Source organism: Peromyscus leucopus, chromosome 14, assembly GCF_004664715.2.
Source record: "Peromyscus leucopus breed LL Stock chromosome 14, UCI_PerLeu_2.1, whole genome shotgun sequence".
NCBI lineage: Eukaryota > Metazoa > Chordata > Mammalia > Rodentia > Cricetidae > Peromyscus > Peromyscus leucopus.
In genome coordinates this window covers 80,324,771-80,344,363 of record NC_051075.1, presented here as the reverse complement: position 1 = coordinate 80,344,363, position 19,593 = coordinate 80,324,771, and the positions used below count along the sequence as shown (strand labels likewise).

The 19,593-nt window shown below is 52.5% G+C and overlaps 1 protein-coding gene across 10 annotated transcripts in view; it reads right to left on the bottom strand.

Moving 5' to 3' along the window:
* The window catches only part of Mta1 (metastasis associated 1), a 39,819-nt gene that overhangs the window by 10,400 nt on the left and 9,826 nt on the right, over window positions 1-19,593 (bottom strand). For 6 of the 10 annotated variants that reach the window (XR_003736081.1, XM_028883676.1, XM_028883673.1 and 3 more), the window contains exons 2-7: window positions 15,293-15,360; window positions 10,254-10,347; window positions 7,015-7,065; window positions 6,320-6,446; window positions 6,186-6,249; window positions 3,422-3,539 (exon numbers count right to left, since the gene is read on the bottom strand). Coding sequence is in view for 9 of the 10 variants with exons in the window: in XM_028883676.1 (XP_028739509.1) it covers window positions 3,422-3,539; window positions 6,186-6,249; window positions 6,320-6,446; window positions 7,015-7,065; window positions 10,254-10,347; window positions 15,293-15,360 (522 nt within the window). In the remaining variant the exon portion in view is untranslated. The remainder of the gene's footprint in view (window positions 1-3,421; window positions 3,540-6,185; window positions 6,250-6,319; window positions 6,447-7,014; window positions 7,066-10,253; window positions 10,348-15,292; window positions 15,361-19,593) is intronic. The other 4 variants (XM_028883677.1, XM_028883678.1, XM_037210913.1 and 1 more) reach the window with 1 other exon arrangement.

Genomic DNA, 19,593 nt, shown 5'->3' with positions numbered 1-19,593 from the left:
GCTTGGAGGGGAGCCCAGCACACATATCCTCACATATAACCTCCAAGGCACACTTGGCTCAGGATTGGCTTGTACATCTTATATACCTAATACCTGGGGCGGGAATGACCTGGGGAGGGGAGGTGTTGGACACTCGGCTCTTTGATTTCTATTACTCTGAGAGTCTGGGGACAATTACTGATGAAATAACTGTATACTCATAAAAGAATCTTGAAGAGAACTGTGTCATGAGCCAGGTCAGGTCTGACTCTAGGGAGATGCCCCGAGGAGAAATCCCACAATCATCCATTGTCTGACTCTCCAGCCAAGGGCTACATTCATAATTTAATGAAGGGTATCATGCTTCGAAATTTGCATCAGATCCAATCAACTCCCCTTTGGCCCTTGGCATCAATGTACCATGTGGCCATGAACAGCCAGCACTTGAGTCCCTGCAGGGCACTGGGTTCCAAGTCAGGGCACTGAGCAAGTTCTCTAACAAAAGGACTGGACGTCTCCAAGGAGATATTTCTGACCCTCTTAAAGAGTTACTATCTCTGAGCCCTAAATCCAGGGCAGGGCCAGTCTTACGACCGGCCAGTCACAGAGGATGAGGGCCCCGGCTGGAAGCCCAGCACTGCAGAAGACCCGGCAGGGACCACGGTAGAGACTGAGGAGCTTGAATCATCAGTTCTCTGGCGGTCACGGTCCACAGCTGGATTCTATGAACTCCAGCCTATGCCGGCCTGGTACAGTGGCATTTCCCGCCCCCTGCTATGGGTGAGTTTCTGTCTTGGTGTGGACTGTACTCACTCCCTTCACCTGGGGTCACAGGGTGTAACCCCTGGCATTCCAGGGTCCCCAAAACTAAGACACTGTTCACAGTAAATGACTTACAGCTGCCTGGAACAGAGAGCAAAGAATGCCGGGGGATCCCAACCCACATTGCTCACTTTGAAATTTCCAACACAGTTACTGGAGGCAGCATGGGGCTGGAGATGGCCCAGCAGTTAAGAGCATGTTAAGAGTGTGCTCTTCCAGAGGACCTGAGTTCAATCCCCAGAACCTGAGTCTAGCAGCTCACAAACCCCTGAACTCCAGCTCCAAGGGAGCCAACATCTCTGGTCTTGGTGGGCACCCCCAACATGGCATATATACATGTTTAAAAGTAAATATAAGCTGGGCGGTGGTGGTGCACGCCTTTATTCCCAGCACTTGGGAGGCAGAGCCAGACGGATCTCAGTGAGTTCGAGGCCAGCCTGATCTACAGAGCAAGATTCAGGACAGGCGCAAAGCTGCACAGAGAAACCTTGTCTCGAAAAATAAAAAAAAATAAAAAAGTAACTATAATTTTTAAGGAAGACATCATGGGGAAGTAACTGTGTCAAAAGGCTGCAGGAGTGTGCTGAGAGAGAAGAGGCCACTGCGGCAGGCGGCTCCTGTGGGGCCCGGAAGCCAAAGCATGGCTCTCTTGGGGATTCTCCTAGCACTCATCACTGAGCCCACAAATGCCTAGGAACATGGACATGCCAGATTCGGAGGAACAGATGCTCCAACTGAGGTCCTCTGACCTTTGAGACCTCTCCCGCCTCTCGGGTCCCCGTGGAAGTCAAGTTCATGTGGATTTCATAGGCAGGGCCTCTGTTACTTCCTGCTGACCCTGGCTAAGCAAGCAGATACTGGGCTTCAGCCCAGGAGGCTGGGCATGGTTCAGGACTGCCTACAGAGCCTCAGGGCTGGGCCATTTGGGGCAGAAGCTCAAGAGAGGCCAGCACAGGCAGCAGCTGGCTCTGGCTAAGAGGTTGTGTGTGGGCATCAGGATGTGTCAGGGACAGGGTGACGAGGTCAACCATGGGACAGAAGTCAACAAAGGACGGTCTCCCAAACACAGAGCCTTGTACCCAGAGCCAGCCGTCTGATGAGCCAGGCCCCGCCCAGCACCCACCCATTGGGCCTAGGACCTCATTCTGAGATCCAACAAGCACCAGAAAACACCAAGACTAGAAACCAATACGGCAAAGGGAAGGGCATGCAAAATGACGTCACCATGCACCACACTAGGGCCAAGCACTCTAAGAAGGCAGCGCACTGTCCTCGCACACACAAGGTTCTATCTGAAGTACTGCAAGAGAATAAAACAGCAACAGCCTCACACGCTCGGCAATCCCTTAGAATGGGCTGACAGTCACATGGGGTACGGAGCCTCTGACAGCCACTGGGGCCAGGACCTGGAGCTCATCAGACCCTTCTGCAAGGCTGCGGAAGGAGGATGTGGGACGGACCCGCAAGCCTCAGGTGCCAGGTCAGAGTTGATGGACGTCAATCTGCTCTGGCGGTGGCAAAAAACCTTCCGACCAAAGGTGACAAACCGAGTTTGACCTCTGTGACCCACATAGTAGGATAGGACCTGTCCTTGCAGGGTGTCCTCTGACCACCCCTACATACAGATTAACGAATGAATAAATGTCATTTCACACTCATCCCCAAAAGACGAGGAGGTGGTGAGATGGTTCAGTATGCAAAGATGCTTGCAGCCAAGCCGGACAGCCTGAGTTCCGTCTCCAGAACCCACATGCTAGAGAGAAGTGACTCCCCAGACTGTCCTCTGACCTCCATGCGCACACTGAGGACCTGGGTTTGATCCCGGAGTCTAACATGGTGGGATGAGAAAACAGACTCCACCAAGTTGTCTTCTGACCTTTACACACACACACACACACACACACACACACACACACACACACACACACACACACACAGAGAGAGAGGCATGCACGCCCACCCTCATGCACACACCACACACAAATGTAAAAACTATAATGAACCAGGTGTGGTGGCTGAAGCAAGAGGGTGACAAGTTCAAGATCAGTTTGGACTATATAAGTAAGTGAGACCCTGGGATGGGGCTAGGGAGATGGCTCAATGGTTAAGAGCACTGACTGCTCTTCCAGGAAACCTGGGTTCAACTCTCAGAACCCACAGGGTGGCTCACAACCTTTTATAACTCCAGCCACAGGGGAGCCAATGCTTTCTTCTGACTCCATGGCACTGTTAAAGAGTGCTGCACCATTATACATGCACGCAAAACATCCACACACACAAAATGTACTGTTAAAAGTGCTGCACCAATATACATGCACGCAAAACATCCACACACACAAAATGTAAGTAAATAAATGAAATAAGGAATGAGGCCAGGGGTGTGGCATGTGCAGAGCACTTGCCTAGCTGAAAAATATAAAATCAAAGTCGTAATGAACTGCTGAAGGGAACTCCGAGTTCAAGCAGCCACAGCAGGTCAACAGGTGGCTCTGGGGTTGAGACTTGCTGCTGGATCCCAACGTCCACTAGGAAGGAGGCTTGGGAAGCCGAGGTAACCCAGGCTGCAGCTGCAGGCGCTACCCGCAGCTTCCTGCCTGCCATGGCCCAACCTGAACCTCACCTTCCTTCAGCAAGTCAGTGATGTCAGCCTGGTACCGGTTTCCTACTCGGATCTCCCCTTTGTCGGCCAGGAGGGTCTTCTGCTGTGGGTCGTAGACTAGAGAATAGAAGAAGAAATCCTGAAAAACACAAGACAGAGGCGTCAGGTGAGTCCTCTACCTTCAGCTGTTTCCAACAAGCCTGTCCAGTTCTGATGGGGGGGAGGGGGCCCGGTGACCTGCCTGTCCATGACCCCAGAACAGAAATGAAGTAAGAACTGGGAGGGACCTGATCAAAGTGCCGCAGAAGGTGCTTGTCTGGTCAGGAGCTAAGAGCTGATGTGCCACGAGCTTGCCAAGGTCACTGGGCACAGCCCTCACAGAGCCACAGTCTTTCTGCCTCAGTAACAATTTGAAACTCTACTTAGGAAGGCCGGGCATAGTGGCGCACGCCTTTAATCCCAGCACTTGAGAGGCAGAAGCAGGCGGAGCTCTGTGAGTTCAAGGTTAGTCTGACTATAAGGAATAGGATTGGTCTTAGAGCCTGAGACAGGGAAAGGTTGAGAAAGCACTCACTGTGAACCTGCTCTGTTCCCAGCCCTGTTACCAGACATGGTAGTTCAGCTATTGCTCCGTGAGCCCCTTCAGGCCCACGAGTCTGAGCAGCTGTGGACATGTTGGTCTGGTGAGAACTGCCTGGAGTCCTGCAGGGTTAGGAGTCTGAGCACCATGAGATGTGCGCCACAGTCCCCGAGGCAGGCCGGGCCTACGGAGGAGGAGGCCCTGGAGGACCATTGGCCGCACAGGAGGGCGGGGCTGTGGTTGATGCTGGGAGTGTTTCCCCTGGGCAGAGAGGTACTTTGGAAGGACCCCGCTGACAGCTGTGGAGAAGGGTGACTGACTGCAGGATGGGAAGAGTCACGAGCATTTGTGAGCCAAAGGCCAGTGGTAACATGGCACACACAGTGGCAGCCCCAGTAGTATGAGTGACACACAGACAGCCTAGAGTGTTCCAGGTGCTGCCTGCGTCCAGGTGGTGAAGCCCATGTGCTCTTGATACTGTTTTTCCATTTAGATGTTTAGGAAACATGCGATACCTGAGTGATGAAAAAAGCAGGTTCCTGCTTCTTCTGGCTAGGCAACTCACTGCCCTCTGTGTGCCTGAGACTGCTATTTTTTCCCCTTGAATACCTGTGGCTTACCAGGCGTAACTACCAATAGTCTCTTAAGAATCATACTTTGCCTAGGCCTCAGCCCTCACAGGCAAAGTCTCAAGAAACAGGGTCCCTGTTGGGCAGTGGTGGCGTAGCCTTTAACCCCAGCACTCGGAAGGCAGAGGCAGGTGGATCTCTGTGAGTTCGAGGCCAGCCTGGTCTACAGAGTGAGTTCCAAGACAGCCAGGGCTGTTACACAGAGAACCCTGTCTCATAAAACAAAACAAAACAAACCAACAAAAAAGAAAGAAAAGAAAAGAAACAAGGATCCCACCAAGAAGAGCAGCCCTACCACAGGCAGTGGCCAACAGAGGGATACCTAGTGTGGTCAGGCCCCCCAGACCTTCCAGCTAGTGAGACTTAGCATGAAACAGGGTACATGGTTTTTATAATTCAGAAAAATGGTATGGGGTCTGAACACTGATGGGTCTGGGACAGTACCACTATCCCCTGGGTGGGCTGGACCCCTGAGAAAGGCAGCATTCACTGACAGGTCTGAATGTGGTACTAACACCCCAGGGTGGCAGTTGGGAGAAGTTAGTTTCAGAGTGGTAACAGGAAGTAGATTAGGAGCTGGAAAAAGAGGCAGAGGAATTGCTAGCCATGGGATGGAATGTAAGGTGAGGACCAGCAGCCCAAGAGCTGTGGAAAAGCTGGGCAGCAGGCCGGGGAGCACTGAGAGCCAGGCTATGGGGAGGAGTTACTACTCAGAACCAACGCCATGCTGACTGTAAGGAGTAGGATTGGGCTTACGGCCTGAGACAGAGAAAGGCTGGCTGGGTGACTCTCAGCCTGGGTCAGCCGTGAAAAGCTGCAGCCTGCTGTGGTGTCCAGCTGTGCTTGGAGCAGCCTCACATGCCTGCTTGCCTGCAGCCTGCTGGAGGGTTTGCTCCTAGGCACCTTGTGTTTTGTTGCTCTCCCCACAAGGTGTCTGAGACAGGTTACTGTGTAGCCCTTGGCTGTCCTGGAACTTACTGTGTAGTTTCACCAAGCACAGATAAACACCATAGCAGCAGGCTGCAGCTTTTCACGACTGACCCAGGCTGAGAGCCATACAACCAGGCTCAGACACCTGACCTTCCCAGTAGTAGGTACCCTACAACATCCTCAGGGGCTTTGCTTCCCCAGAGACGCTAATTTCTCTAGGGAGTGGTATCTAATGGGTACTACCCAACTGTGTGCAGAGTGACCCTACAGAAGAACCACTTGCCCCAAAGGCAGCAGCCCTGAGGTCACTTCAGGCTGTGGACAGCGATGGCCCGTGTAGCCTTCTGTTTCCCATGTGTTATCCACAAAGTTTTTCTGCGAGCACCCAGGTAGGAGACAAGGTGGCTCTTGTCCCTGGAACCCTGGCTAGGAAGGCTCACCAATTCCAACCACTTATTCCCCCAGAGTTGGAGCCTCCACACGGGGGTCATCTTGAAGAAATGCCTATGAACACCTGAAATGACCAACAGGATCCAGACAAACTTCTCTGGGTCCTGGTGACAGGGCACCGTGGGCGGGGAAGGAGTCGCAGTACAGTTAGAGGGCAGGCATCATGCCAGGCCAGAAAACAGTAGATGAGTCTTACCTCACGCTCCAGGTAGGATTTGAGTGACTCAGTCTCATTGAGCAGGGTAACACTGCATTTGCCCCTGGAAGAGAAGAATGGGTAAGAGAAGGAGGGGCAGGCGGCAGGGCACCAGGCGGGGCCTCGAGAACTACCTGATGTGGGTGGCGGGCAGTGACTCCAACTGCCGAGAGAGGAACAGTTCCCGGTGCCGCAGCTGATGCTTCAGTTTCTCAGGCAGGTCCACCATCTCTGGGTTCTCCACCTCTTCCTCCACTTCCCCTAGAGGACAAAGAGGTCCTGTCAGTCATCCCTGAAGATGGCAACTGAGAACCCTGCCCCCCAAGCTAGCTCTCCCTCGTGCAGGGCACCAAGCGCAGGAGGGCCACTTCCCTGCCTATCACATCTCTGCCCACTCCGAGGTGGCTCAGGAGCTCTGGGCAGCCCCACAGAGGCCCTGGAACCCTGGAATATAGGGATCAACATCAGATGGGAAGAGGAGGACAGTGTTCAGACTGGCCTCAGAAGCAGCAGGCAGAGAGAGGCAGGAAAAACATGGGCACACTACATGTCCAGGACAGGAGGTTTCACCCGCTAGCCTGAGGCCAGACGGCCCTGCACAAGACACAGTAGATGTCCTGCACTAGCAGGACATCCCCTTGAGGCCTGGGCCACAGCCAAGGCCGGGCTACAGGCTGAACATTGGGGTTCCCAGCCCTCAGCCGGCTGGCAGAGGATGCAGGGATGGGCACGCAGGCAGCCCATCCAGGAGACATCCACCTGTGCGTCGCCCGCCCCAGCCCAGGGACACAGACGCGAGGACACCCTCCTTGCAGAGGTCGGCTCTTACCTTCCTCGCCGGTGTCCGCCCCCGGTCCGGCTCTATAGCAGACTGACAGGGCTACATAACAGACAGACAGCGTCCAGATGGCAGGTTAGGGCCAGTGCCAGCGCTTGCTCCCTGCCCAGGGCCCGGACCGAGGAGACATGGGGGCCACAGGCCTCCCAGTAGAGGATGAACACCACCCAGCCAAAGACTACCTGAGTCTCCTGACTGCTCCAACATTCAGGCCGCCCACCCGAGACCCATCCCTCTTCCAACTGCTGCCTGAGACCTTCTGTGAGTGTAGCTCTTGACCACCCCAACCAGAATGTTCACACACATTGCACCAATCGGGGCCTGACTCCTCCCTAGATGGCAGCAAGCACAGGAGTCAGGGGCCTCCAGACAAGACTGCCCAGAGAAAGGCAAGAAAACAACAGGTCGGCCAGCAGAGGACGCTGGCTATTGTGAGAAACCCAGGCTGTACCAAACACCAGGTGGTCTGGCTACTGTCTACGACCCTGCATCAACAAAACACTCCTTTGCCTATCCCAGATCCCGGAATTGGGGAGTGTGGAATAATGTGCACAGTGAAGCCCAGGCTTGCCTAGTGTGTCCAGCAGGGGGACAGCCCTGCCAACACCCACAGCTCCAATAAGCCTGCCAGACATGGCTGCTCTCTGTCGCCCCCATGTGGTGACTGCAGGGCGTTCTGGCACTTTTGGGAAGGGAATCCCTAGCCTTAGGCATCTTAGATGGAGGCCAGGGCTGGGAGATATGTTCTCTGTATGACTGGGCCCGGGGCATCTCCACTGAGCTATTTTCCTCCTAAACAAGGCAGGCAGGTCTGTTCAGAGCAGCTCCTGCCCAGTGGACAGGAGCTATGCACACCATCATTTAGAGCCTGAGATGTAGTTACATGAGGCCCAGCCACCAACAACTCAAAGAGGTTAGCTTTTATGCACACCCACTCTGCATTATACAGTACATCTAGGGGACACAGCCACACGCTCATGATAGAGGGACCTGTGGGCTGCATCAGTGTCAGGCTTCAGGTACAATCCCCCACTAACCCTGAAAGACACCAAGTGGTTCTAGGATGCCCTCATCTCTTCTAGGCCTAAAGCAGAGCCAGACCCTATCACGGCTATATGCACAGCCTCTGGCTCCAGCTCTCCCTGGAGACCTTACAAAGGACAAATCCTGAAGGCGGTGGGACAGCCCCAACCCATACTCCACGCCCTCCCCTCTTCCCAGGCCTAGAAGCACCAGCTCTGGGCTCCCACGCCACCTCCAGTCTCACTCTGCTAAGGCCTAACCTTGCTCTGGAGGGTACTGGGTAGAGGCCAGGCCACATTTCCCTCTGTGGGCATCTGGAAGGGGTTCCTGTATGGGTGCACCATAAGCTACAGTGTCTGGCCTCCCATCTGAGGCCAGTGCTTGGACTAGACACCCTGGCAGTGCACCAACTGGGAAGCCAGAAGCTCCTGATCACAAGGCAGGGCCCTCTCTGGGTCTCTAGCTCCTCTAATGCCCCCTACTGTGCAAACAGCTGTGTGTGCCCTGGCTATGGGGAGCCACGTCATCAGGAGGCAGCCCCAGGGAATGGGGCACTCGGCAGTCACATGACAGGCCGAGAGAAGTCAGCCCTGGTACCCATGATGCCCGCCTCCTCAGCTTGATGAAGCTCACAAGAGGCCTAGCCAGAGATGCCCCATGCAGCTTTTCTGGGAGCACAGTGTGGGGGCTCTATAGACGCCCTGGTTCTGGGAGGCCCTCCACACTGAGGTAATCCTCCTGGGACTGAATCTTCACACCACACACCCTCCTCCACAGAGACAGCAGCACCTCTGGGGCGTCCGAGACAGCAGGAGGTTCGGACTGTACAGTGGTCTTTAAGGCAGGTCACTGCCCTTCCACCACCATCCCCTCAACTGTGGTGGACACAAGATGGCTCTGACTTTACTGCAGACTTGAGACCTACACCTGCAGGCTACAATCATGTCAAATATTCACAGAGCATGAAGCATATGCACCCACAGGCTTTGAGGTCAGAGGTCGAGGGAGCCCAGCTTTGCATCCAAAAGGGCTCCTAAGCACATGGTCTAAGATGAGGGCTGCATTTTCATTTTGGAAGCAAAAACAAAGGGTCACAGTGCTGTGCTAGTGAGTCACCCAGGGCTACCTGCAGGATGACAGGAACGTCACTACATAACCAACCCTACTCTCAAGTCAGCTCTGGCTCCTTCTTGCTCCTCCCTGACTTAGTCCCTGGGGAGGACAGCTACTTCTGGACACCCTGCCTCTCACTCTCCTGCTTGAGGTGGGTTCCTAGGGTTCCCACCTGACTGGCTGCCACCACAAGGGTATGCTGGTCCTGCAACCCCTGCCCTCACCTGTCAGGAGTAGGGATGATGGAATGTGTGCACAGGCGTGTGTGTGTGTGTGTGTGTGTGTGTGTGTGTGTGTGTGTGTGTGTGTGTGCACTGCGCATGTGCGTCACAAGTGGGCCTTGAGCCCTTCGCCCAGCAACGAAAAGTCAGGGATGATACCTATCGAACTCTGAATGGAAAAGTACCCTCCCTGGGTGGACAGCCCAGGCAACTCTGCTCCTCCCCTGCTCAGAGACGGCACCCACAGTGGCAAGCGCCTTACAGTTCCCAACGCCTGGGTCAAGCACCCAGGGCTCAGCAGCTATGCAGCACTCACATAGGCCTGCTCCAGTCATGATACGGGCCTGTTTCAGTGAGAGGTCAGACCCTAACCATGAGGACCAGGCAAGGTTCCAACAGGGAGGAAAAGTGCCCTTGGACCATGCTTATTAGGTGTGGGTTTGAGTTCCCTTGAGCAAGGAGGAAGGTCTTCGTTTCTGAAAAAACTACTGAAAACATAGACATCTTCCAGTGAAATGAATCAGTCTATCTCAAGGGCCAGACAGTGACCACAGCATCTGCTCTGGGCCAGGACCTTCCTTATCGTCTGCCCTATGGGTCTGAGCCAGGCACCAGGTACACCAACATCCCACACTGGACCACAACTATGGGTATGGGAGAAGAGGCACAAAGAGGGATGTTTCACCCTAGCCCATGGGTACACAGGACTTAAGAGGGACTATGCACTTGCACAGAGCTATAAAGGTGTCAGAATACAGCTAGAGACAGGAAAGGACAAAGCAGGCCAGCAGAAAGGCCTCAGTGAGGCCAGAACCCAAGAGCAGGCACTGAAGGGGGCAGGCCCATCACCCCAGGGGAAAGGCTGGGACTCACTTGCATGCTTGTCAGCCAGGGCGATGAGACTGCTGGAAATGTCCCTCCTTCTGTAGAAGCACACCACCTTGGCCTCCACATTCCCGTTGGCTGTCTGTAACAGCAAGGCAGAGGTGTCTGAGCAATGGAATCCCCAAAAGGGGCCTCGAGACAGGACCAAGTCCCCCAGCCAGAAACATTCAGAAGAAAATGACAGATCTCCAATACCTGAGCCCAGGTGTGAGGCCCCGAGGAGTGAGCTGAGGATAGCCAAACCTCTGACTCATCAAAGTCAGGAAAATGTGACCGAAAGGGAATGAACGCTAGACACACAGATTGATTTCTCCCACCCAATGACCTGGACCCATGAGGTTCTACATTGCCAGCCAGGGGCCCCACCAAGATAGCAGCCCTAAGATAGCGGCAGCCCTTTACCAAAAAGCCTAAGGACAGCCCTGACACAAACTGCAGCTACCCTTCTTCCCTTCCAGGTCAGGCTCCAACACTTTCCACCCCAGGACTGCCAGCAGTGGAGACCTGGTCACCTGGACCCACACCACCAACAGGAACCACCAAGGTGAGACCTTGAGTCAACTGTGGACCTTGACCTGGGCTCCTGTAACACTCTGCATGTTAGCACTAGCAGAGAATACTATACACCTAGCCAGGGTTCACATAAATGCTAAATAATGCAGGGCACATCTTTAATCTCAGAACTTGAGAGGCAGGGGGAGGCAGATCTCTGTGTGTTGAAGACCAGCCTAGTCTATACAGTGATTCCAGGCGAGTCAGAACTATACGTGAGACCCTGCCTAAAAACTAACAATAATAATGTTGTAATGATGAAAGGTTATAACCCTGGCTAGTGTTCCCACCCTGGGTGGAGAATGTATATATCACCAAGTTCTACACAAGGTATCTGTCTCCTCACTCCTGTTTATCCACCCTGTTCACTCACACACATTGGCATGGTCTGTGGACATCTGCTATACCCAGAGCCATCATCTAAGAGAACTCTGTCTATCCTCTATGGCCACTGAGATCTCTCTGGCTGGCTCTTCTGGCTGACAAACCTCACATGGTGAAGCAGTTCATAGTCTGAAGCATCGACACTCACAGTGAGTCCTGCAGCAACAACAGCCCCACCCCAAGACAGCCACCTGGGCCCAGACTTCCACAGGCCCTGACAGTTACTGTGGCTACAGCGCACTCCGCACCCAGCCCAATACCATCGCACATCCCTCAATACAGCATTTATTTTATTTATTTTGGTTTTTCAAGATAGGGTTTCTCTGTGTAACAGTCTCAGCGGTCCTGGAACTCACTCTGTAGACCAGGCTGGCCTTGAACTCACAGAAATCCACCTGCCTCTGCCTCCCGGCAGTACAGTATTTTAATGCTGTTCCACGTTTATGCTGTCTTCCTTTCTTTTCCTGCTGCTGTGTTAAGTTACTCTGACAGAGTAACTTAAGGGAGAAAAGGACTTAGCCTGGCTCACAGGTCATGTTACAGTCCACTATGGCAGAGAAGCCACGCATCAGGAGCTTGAAACAGCTAGTCACATGTTATCCACAGTCAGGAAGCAGAGTGATGTATGCCTGGGGCTGCTCAGCTCCTTCTCGGCTTACACTGTCTGGGATCTCAGCCAGGGAATGGTGCTGCCAGAAGTGGGCAGGCCTCCCTACCTCAATTTACATAATCAAGGTAAGACCTCTCCCCCAGGTATGCCCAGAGGGCAGTCTTGCATGTGATTCTAGATTCTGTCAAGCTGACAATACTAATCAACCATCACATACTCTGACTACATATAACTACAGAAAAATGATCACATACTCTGATCAAATGTAACTACAGAAAAATGGCTGAGCCAACACCGTGACCCTGTTCCTTCTTCCCCATTCCCCAAGCTCATGTTCATTCATATTGCTCTATTTACCTAGTTTTCCCCTCAACTGTCTATCATGGAATCCTCCAAACAGTTTACAAATGGGGTCTAGGAACAAATGTCAAGCTTTAATCACTGGTGACACTCCCACATCATCTTTAGTATACCAGGATGATGGTCTCACTGTAGTCGTGGACAACTTCCACCGCCTTCTGAGAGGCCAGCAGGTACAGTCACTTGCCCGTCTTTAACTGGACACAGGGTTGGGATGACCTGCCTTCTGCATAGACTGGAGAAGGCCAAGTGCAGCTGTGTGCCCATACAGTCCGCTTCTCCTCTAAACTGAGAGGAGGTTTTTTTTTTTTTTGGGGGGGGGTTATTTGAGACAGGGTCTCACTATCTGGCCCTGGTTCGACTTGAACTCACTATGTAGACCAGGCCAGCTTCAAATTTGGAGTTCCACTGTCCCTGTCTCCAAAGTGCTGAGATTAAAGGCATGTACAACCACCACCCAACCCCGCTAAATTATTCTGTCTCATGTTCTGAATGACAGGACACACCCAAGAAGACCCCTGTTCGGTCGCTATTCCTTGGGTCACTCCTACCTGTTGGGAGACTCTTGTTTCCTGTAATTCCTCCTCAGTGGGTGCTGGGTTTTGGAGTTGTCTCTGGTTTTCTGATTTGTGTCCCAGTCTCTCTGCTCCTGTCCTACTTTCTAGACAGTGTCCTCAACTGTTACCAATCCTCCCTTTCTGTTTGCACTTCGCTAAGTCCATCTCGTTTAGGGAGCTTCTCTCACTCTGTGCCCTGGCCACAGCACCTGCCCATGCTTGGTACTCTCTCCCTCCCTGGGCCCTGGGTTCTGTCCCCTGCTCGGGCAGCTCCTTTTCCTCCTAGTTCCGTCTTCACGTATGTATTAATCTTGTACAGCCTCTGGGATCCAGGAGTTCCTCGTCACTGAAGGTACTTGTCTTTCCTCTGTAACAGGTCCTGAGAACGTTTCATGTGTGTTGGACATGCTAACTGCGGATGGCAGCCAGGGACATCAGGCAAGTCACACTGCCTTGTTAGCCTCAAGTGTTGCAGGGTGAAACCTAGAGTACCTCTCACAGACTGTGGAAATCAGAGGTATGCTCTGCCATAGAGGTCCATGACTGAGGCCAAAACAGAAGCCCAGAGAGGAGCCCCACCCCTCTAACAGAGTCTGACATTAAGGGACAGCAAGACTGGTCTACAGCTGGGGTGTGAGCCTACCAGTGCAGCTCACACCTCGCCACTCCATGACGTGCCCTCTGCACTTGGCTTTGAGGTAGGTGAGACTTACGCCGGAGTACCACTCAAAATGCTACACATGCTGGGCCAGGGGACACCCTCTAGCTGCTGCTCACTGAGGATCTAGGGGACACAGCCAGCCAGACTTGGCCCACTCACTGCAGATGGGGTACTCCTCTACAAACTTGTTTGCTCATGTCCAAGTCTGTGCAACTGAAATGTGTAAATGAGAGCCTGTTGGTCCACATCTATAGCAGCCAACTGTTCAAACCGAGAAGAGCTCCAGCTACCCAACCTACTGCCCTGCCTATTGGCAACTGTGACCAGGGCCAACCCTGAGGTACGCGTCAGGGCTCTGGTCCCAGTGAAGTCTATCAGAGGAAACACTAGTACCCACCTCTGCCATGACCGGCCTCAGGTCTCCAGAAGCTCCCTGTATGCTCTGACTAATTTCACTTCATCTTCCCAAGACATCCCCGGTGTACACATGCGCACATGCGCACATGCACACATGCACACATGCACACATGCGCACATGCGCACATGCGCACATGCACACATGCACACACAACTTATCCCTGGGCTGGTGGTAGATGCTGCTGCAGCAGCGTAAGGCCTTAGACAGCACAGCCTGAGGAACATGGGTCCCCAGGAGCTGGAGCTGGTGAGGTCACACCCTAGAAGCTGGGCTACACCTAGGCTTCCATCAAGAGCCACTGCAGGCCTAGCCAGGCTCAACAGGGCCACCTGAGGGGTAGCGTTCAACCTTGCCTTCCCTGTCCATTTGATCCCAAGAATCCCAAGCCACCATTCCAGCAAGCCTGGAGGTCTAGGAAAGCAACCTCCTCACTGGTTTGTGGTACTCAAGAAGGCTACGGGAGGCCTCACGGCCACCCAGTGTGGCAGGAAAGAGTGTGTTTTTGGGGACACGGGTTTGGGAAATGTGTTCATGTCCTCTGCCTGGCATTGGAAGAAGCAGAGCAGGAACATGCCCGCCTACCCTAGCACCCCTGAAAAGCCTCTACTCATGTGTCAACTTGTCCATGTCTCCACACTCCTAGCCTCCACCCTCGGTGGCATGTGGATATCCTGGGGTTCCAGTAATGGAACAACCATGTCCCCAGACCAAGGACTAAGCATCTGCCAAGGATTCCCAACATCCCAGCATACACAAACCATGGTAGAAGAAGCGACCGGAGTATGACATCAACAAGGACCCCCAGTATATAAATACTGCATGCACCCTCAAGGCTGTAATGGACAGACAATTTTGAAATGTTCATGGTAGTCCTGTGGCCAGGAAGTCACCTAGGCTAACGGAAATGGGAGGAGGATGAGGAGAGAGCATGTGTGTGTAGTTGGAACCAAGAACACTGAAGGCCACTGCCCCTGGTCTGTCACTAGTCTCCAGAATCATCCACCCAGATCCCTCTGAGTCCTTGGTGTGCTCAAGTCCATGCCTCGGACAGAACAATATTTGCTGGGAGATGAGGTAGGAAGACTACAACACCTCAAGGCTGCCCTGGGCTTGTCCTCAAGAAGCCTAGGCAAAGGCTGGGGAAATGACTCGGTGGTAAAGAGCACTGGCTGCTCTTCCAGAGGATTCGGGTTTGATTCCCAGCATCCACATGGCAGCTCACAATCTGTAACTCCATCTAGTTCCAGGGGATCCAATGCCCACTCCGGCCTCCTCAGGCACAGATACGCATGCAGACAAAACACCCATACACATAAAATTTTAAAAAGCCTAGACATGGCCCGTAAAGAGCCACAGGGACTCACTCACAGCCTCCCCTGGAGGGACTCAAAATCCAGGCAGGAAGACCCTCACCACCCACAACAGGGAAGGCTCCACCCCTCCCCACCCGGGCCAGGCAGTAGTGTTACTGTGTTGAGCCCTTACCTTATTGAGCTCTTCAATCCTGCGGATCAGGTACGGGTTGCTGGAGGAGTTCTCAAAGTAGACATAGTCTGCAAACAGAGAGGCCATCACACAAAGCACCAAGTCTCTAAGTCATTCCCACCATTCTTAGGACCCCCAAAGAACTGACTGGGAGCCTCAAGCTGACCCTCTAAGCCCCAGCCCCACTCTGCTAGGGACTGGAGGGCTGGGGAATGGAGGAGGCAAAGCCCTCCACCGCCAGGGCAGTGGATGGTCAGAACCGAGAGGGGTGCTGGGCCAGATCACAGCTGTCAGTGGGCTAGGAAGAGGTAGGATTGAGGGGCTGTCCTGGGAGGGGCCTGCAGCCCTCAAACCCCCAATGTCAACCGCCTTCAGGAGCATAAGCCTTAGTGGGAAGGCTGTGGGGGCTGACTTCCCCCTTAAAGTCCAACTCTAAAGCTACCCTGAGGCCCTTGCTCAAAACTATTGGACACCTTCCCAAGTAGCTGCTGCAGGCAAGAACCGTCTGTCTACCATTCACCACCAGAGGCCAGGCTCCACAGATAGACACGAAGAAGACTTTGAAAGCTGGCAGACTTAGCCTGGACAGCTCAGATCACCCCACGACCACAATGCTCCAGGAGTCCCAGGACAGAGAGCATGCTGGATTGTCATACTGCCAGGCTGGCAGAACTCCTTGGCAATGAACCCCCTCCTTAGCTGAGGTGACTAGAAGGTTCCTCCTGTTGAAATGGGCAGAGTTAGCAACTGCAGTTCCCTGCTCCCACGTAGGCACACACTTGCAGGCCTGCCACCATATTGCTTCCTGAGCCTGGGCCACCTGCCAGCAGGTCAGCCACATCCTTTTACCTCCAGCAGCTAGTGCTCAGAGGCATTCACACCAGGGTGGAGGGTCTCCTGGAAAAAGCAAGGCCCAAGGGAAGGAAAGAGTACAGAATTGGAGGAAGTCTCTGGGCTTAGATTTGGGGCCCTCCTGGGGCACTTTGTTGAAATTCATCAATGTGGATTTCTTAATAAAACTAGTTTTTTAATAGGGCACCCAAAAGCACTGGTGGTTTAGTGGTAGAATTCTCGCCCGCCACATGGGAGGCCCTAGGTTCGAGTCCCAGCCAATGCAGAAATATACTTTGAGCCAGACAGTGGTGGTGCACACCTTTAATCCCAGCACTCAGGAGGCAGAGGCAAGTAGATCTCTGTGAGTTTGAGGCTAGCCTGGTCTACAGAGCAAGTTCCAGACAGCCAGAGCTCTATGAAAAAAATCCTGTCTCAAAAAAACCAAAAAAAAATTTTTAAAGGGGGGGAAAAGGCATCCGCAATCTAAACTTTCATGATTACAAATCATAGCAAAATAAGCCCAAATCCCAAATTATTTATACTTGCCAAACTCTAGAATAAAATCTAATGTCTCCCAAGAGGCAGGCACTGAGGTAGCTCATCTCAGAGAAGGGCAGGCACACAGACATCCAAGAACAGGGGATGGGCACTGGTATGGGGATGGGGTGGTACCATGATGGGAGGGCTCGCTCATGGACAGGGCCACACATTATGTCTGTGGCAGCAGCGACTCAACCACACACCTTCCCCAAACCTCAGAGGTGCCTGCCCAACAAGAATGAAGTATGCTAAGTGTACATTATACATTAGTAAGAAAATAAAGAAGGCAGAAAAAAAATGAACAAAAATCAATGTGAACTTAGACAAGAGGAAAAAAAAAAAATCAAACCAGAGCCGGGCGGTGGTGGCGCACGCCTTTAATCCCAGCACTCGGGAGGCAGAGCCAGGCGGATCTCTGTGAGTTCGAGGCCAGCCTGGGCTACCAAGTGAGCTCCAGGAAAGGCACAAAACTACGCAGAGAAACCCTGTCTCGGAAAAAAAAATAAAAATAAAAAATAAAAAATAAAAAAATCAAACCAGAGAGTGGTTAAAACATTAATAAATGATCATGAATAAAAGAAAAGCTACAGAAAACTACCATCAGCCATGACAGGGGGACATCCCTACAGGTCCCAGTGCTGTGGGAAGGTCAAGTGACAAGGAGGTGATGAGATGTTTATGCCAATCACTCAACAACTCTGATGAAACGAACCAACCACCTAGAAAACAAACCAGTACAGCCTACCCAGGAGCCAAGAGCCACCACACACCTGCAGAAGAGATGCAGACTCCCAAGAGTGGGAGCTGGGGGGTGACAGTACAAGACCCTGGTTTTGATATCCAGTTACACACACACACACACACCCTGAAAAGGTCTGTATGATAAAAATACCAGCAGTAGGTGGGCTAGAGACGGCTCCATGGTTGTATGTACAGCTCAACACCCTCATGGAGCGATGACAACCGCCCGTAACGCCAGCTCAAGGACCCGACGCCCTCTCCTGGCCTCCTGGGGTACTTGCACCTATGCGCACCCCCACCCCCCACTCCGCCCCCATGTAATTAAAATGGCAGGCACTGTAAGGTGTCTGTGAACTACAATGAAGAGTGCCACACTTCTGCAGAGGTCCAGATAGTAGAATTTAGGCATGTAGGTCAAGTGTGAGCTGAGTGCAATACGTAGTAAGTACAACCAAGCTTCCAAGTGTTTACTGATGAAATTACAAAGTACAGACAGATTACCGAGAAAACAAGTGCTTTTCGGGGTGACGACAGCTCAGGGTTACTGTGCTGCGCATGCTCCCCAGCAATGCTGCCATAGCTCAGACCTTGGTGACTCTGGAAACAGGCTCTCAACAGGACCGCAAGCATGGGATCTGTATGCAGATATTGATCTGAACAGATGCAGTTGCTGTAGAGCTCATTATGTTCTTTTTATGGGCCTGTTCTCTCAAGATGTCCAAAGTAAGAGCTCTCCCGACAAGCCTGGCTGTCCAGTCCTAGGAGTGGCTCCTTCCCAGACCTTGGCCATGCCCAACAGTCCTTGGTAACAAAACCCCTGGAGGGCAGAGATGGAGTGATGAAGTGGTCACCCATGAACTTATGACCAACCTCCAGTAACAGTCCTGCTTCCAAGGCCCATCTCTATGTGTGTCTCCAATCATTAGTAACCACATGCTGGCCTCAACACCTCCCTCTTCTGAGACTCAACCATGGCCTTGGCTGGTGGGGCACACCCTTCCATTTCAAGGAGCAAGTAACTGTGTTCAAGAGCGCTGCAGCCTCATGAGTCTTTCTATCAAAGTACTGGTCCAGATGGCAGTCTTGGAGCACACGCCCACCCCTCACAGCAAGGATTATAGTGTAGACCAACCTCTACATCACCGCCGAGATGAGGACTCCCAACAGACACGGGCTTCTGCCAGAGTGGCAACATGAGCTAGGAAATATTCCTGACCAGACCTTCCCATTTTATTCCTCCCCAGTAAGAGTGAACTTAATACAGTATAAGCTTCTCAAATAAGTGCTGCTCAGCCTTGAGTGGTAGTACTTTACAATGAATTAATAGTATTACCAAGCATGTAGCAAGAACTAATTCTGAAAGTCATTCATTGCATTAATAATGGTGATTATAAGTGGTTTGTCTTGTTTTGGGAATCTTCTACTCTGGTCCAAGTTTAAGCACTGGCAAGCTACCGTGGTGAGCTGTACAATGGGTCAGATCACAATGTCTACCTTCTGCTTCTGACAATGTCCACAGGACCGTGACCCACCAAGCCTTTGCAGTCAGAAGCATGCTGTCTGTGGCACTGGCTCAGTAAAGCCGTCTTTCTGGCTCTTGACTCTTTTTTTAAACCACATTTCTTCATTTATCTAGTCCTACCCCTTCCTGCTCCATGCATCCTGCCTGTCCCTCATCTTAGCAGGTTCCTCCCCCGTTTGCACCATCAGTTCTTTCCCAACTTCTCCAGCTCACAGACTGTTCCAGAGACTTACACATCCTTCTGATGCCTCAGATCAATGACTGAACAGCAGCAGCAGCAGCAGCAGCCTTAGCTTGCCAAGGGCCAAGGAACCCACTAAGGCTACATACTGTCAACCCCACCCCACGCCACCCACACCAGGCTCATTGTCTGGTGCAAGCCCATGTCCTTCAGACACTTCGCTCCGGCAGCTACATGGCTAGTAAGTGCACTGCTTTGACAACCATTTCTGTTGGATCCTGATTCTCTGAGGAGGCTCCCGTGGTATGAGAGTCTCCCTTTAAATTTTTTAACTGTTCTGACCATTCTGATTCCTCAAGCAGAGGATACTGTACCACCAACATATACTGTACTGCTCCCACACAGTGGCGGAGTCCTGGATATTGAGCAAGACTTTACCATTTGAGGTAATCAATGACTGATGACACATTCAGCACTGCCTTA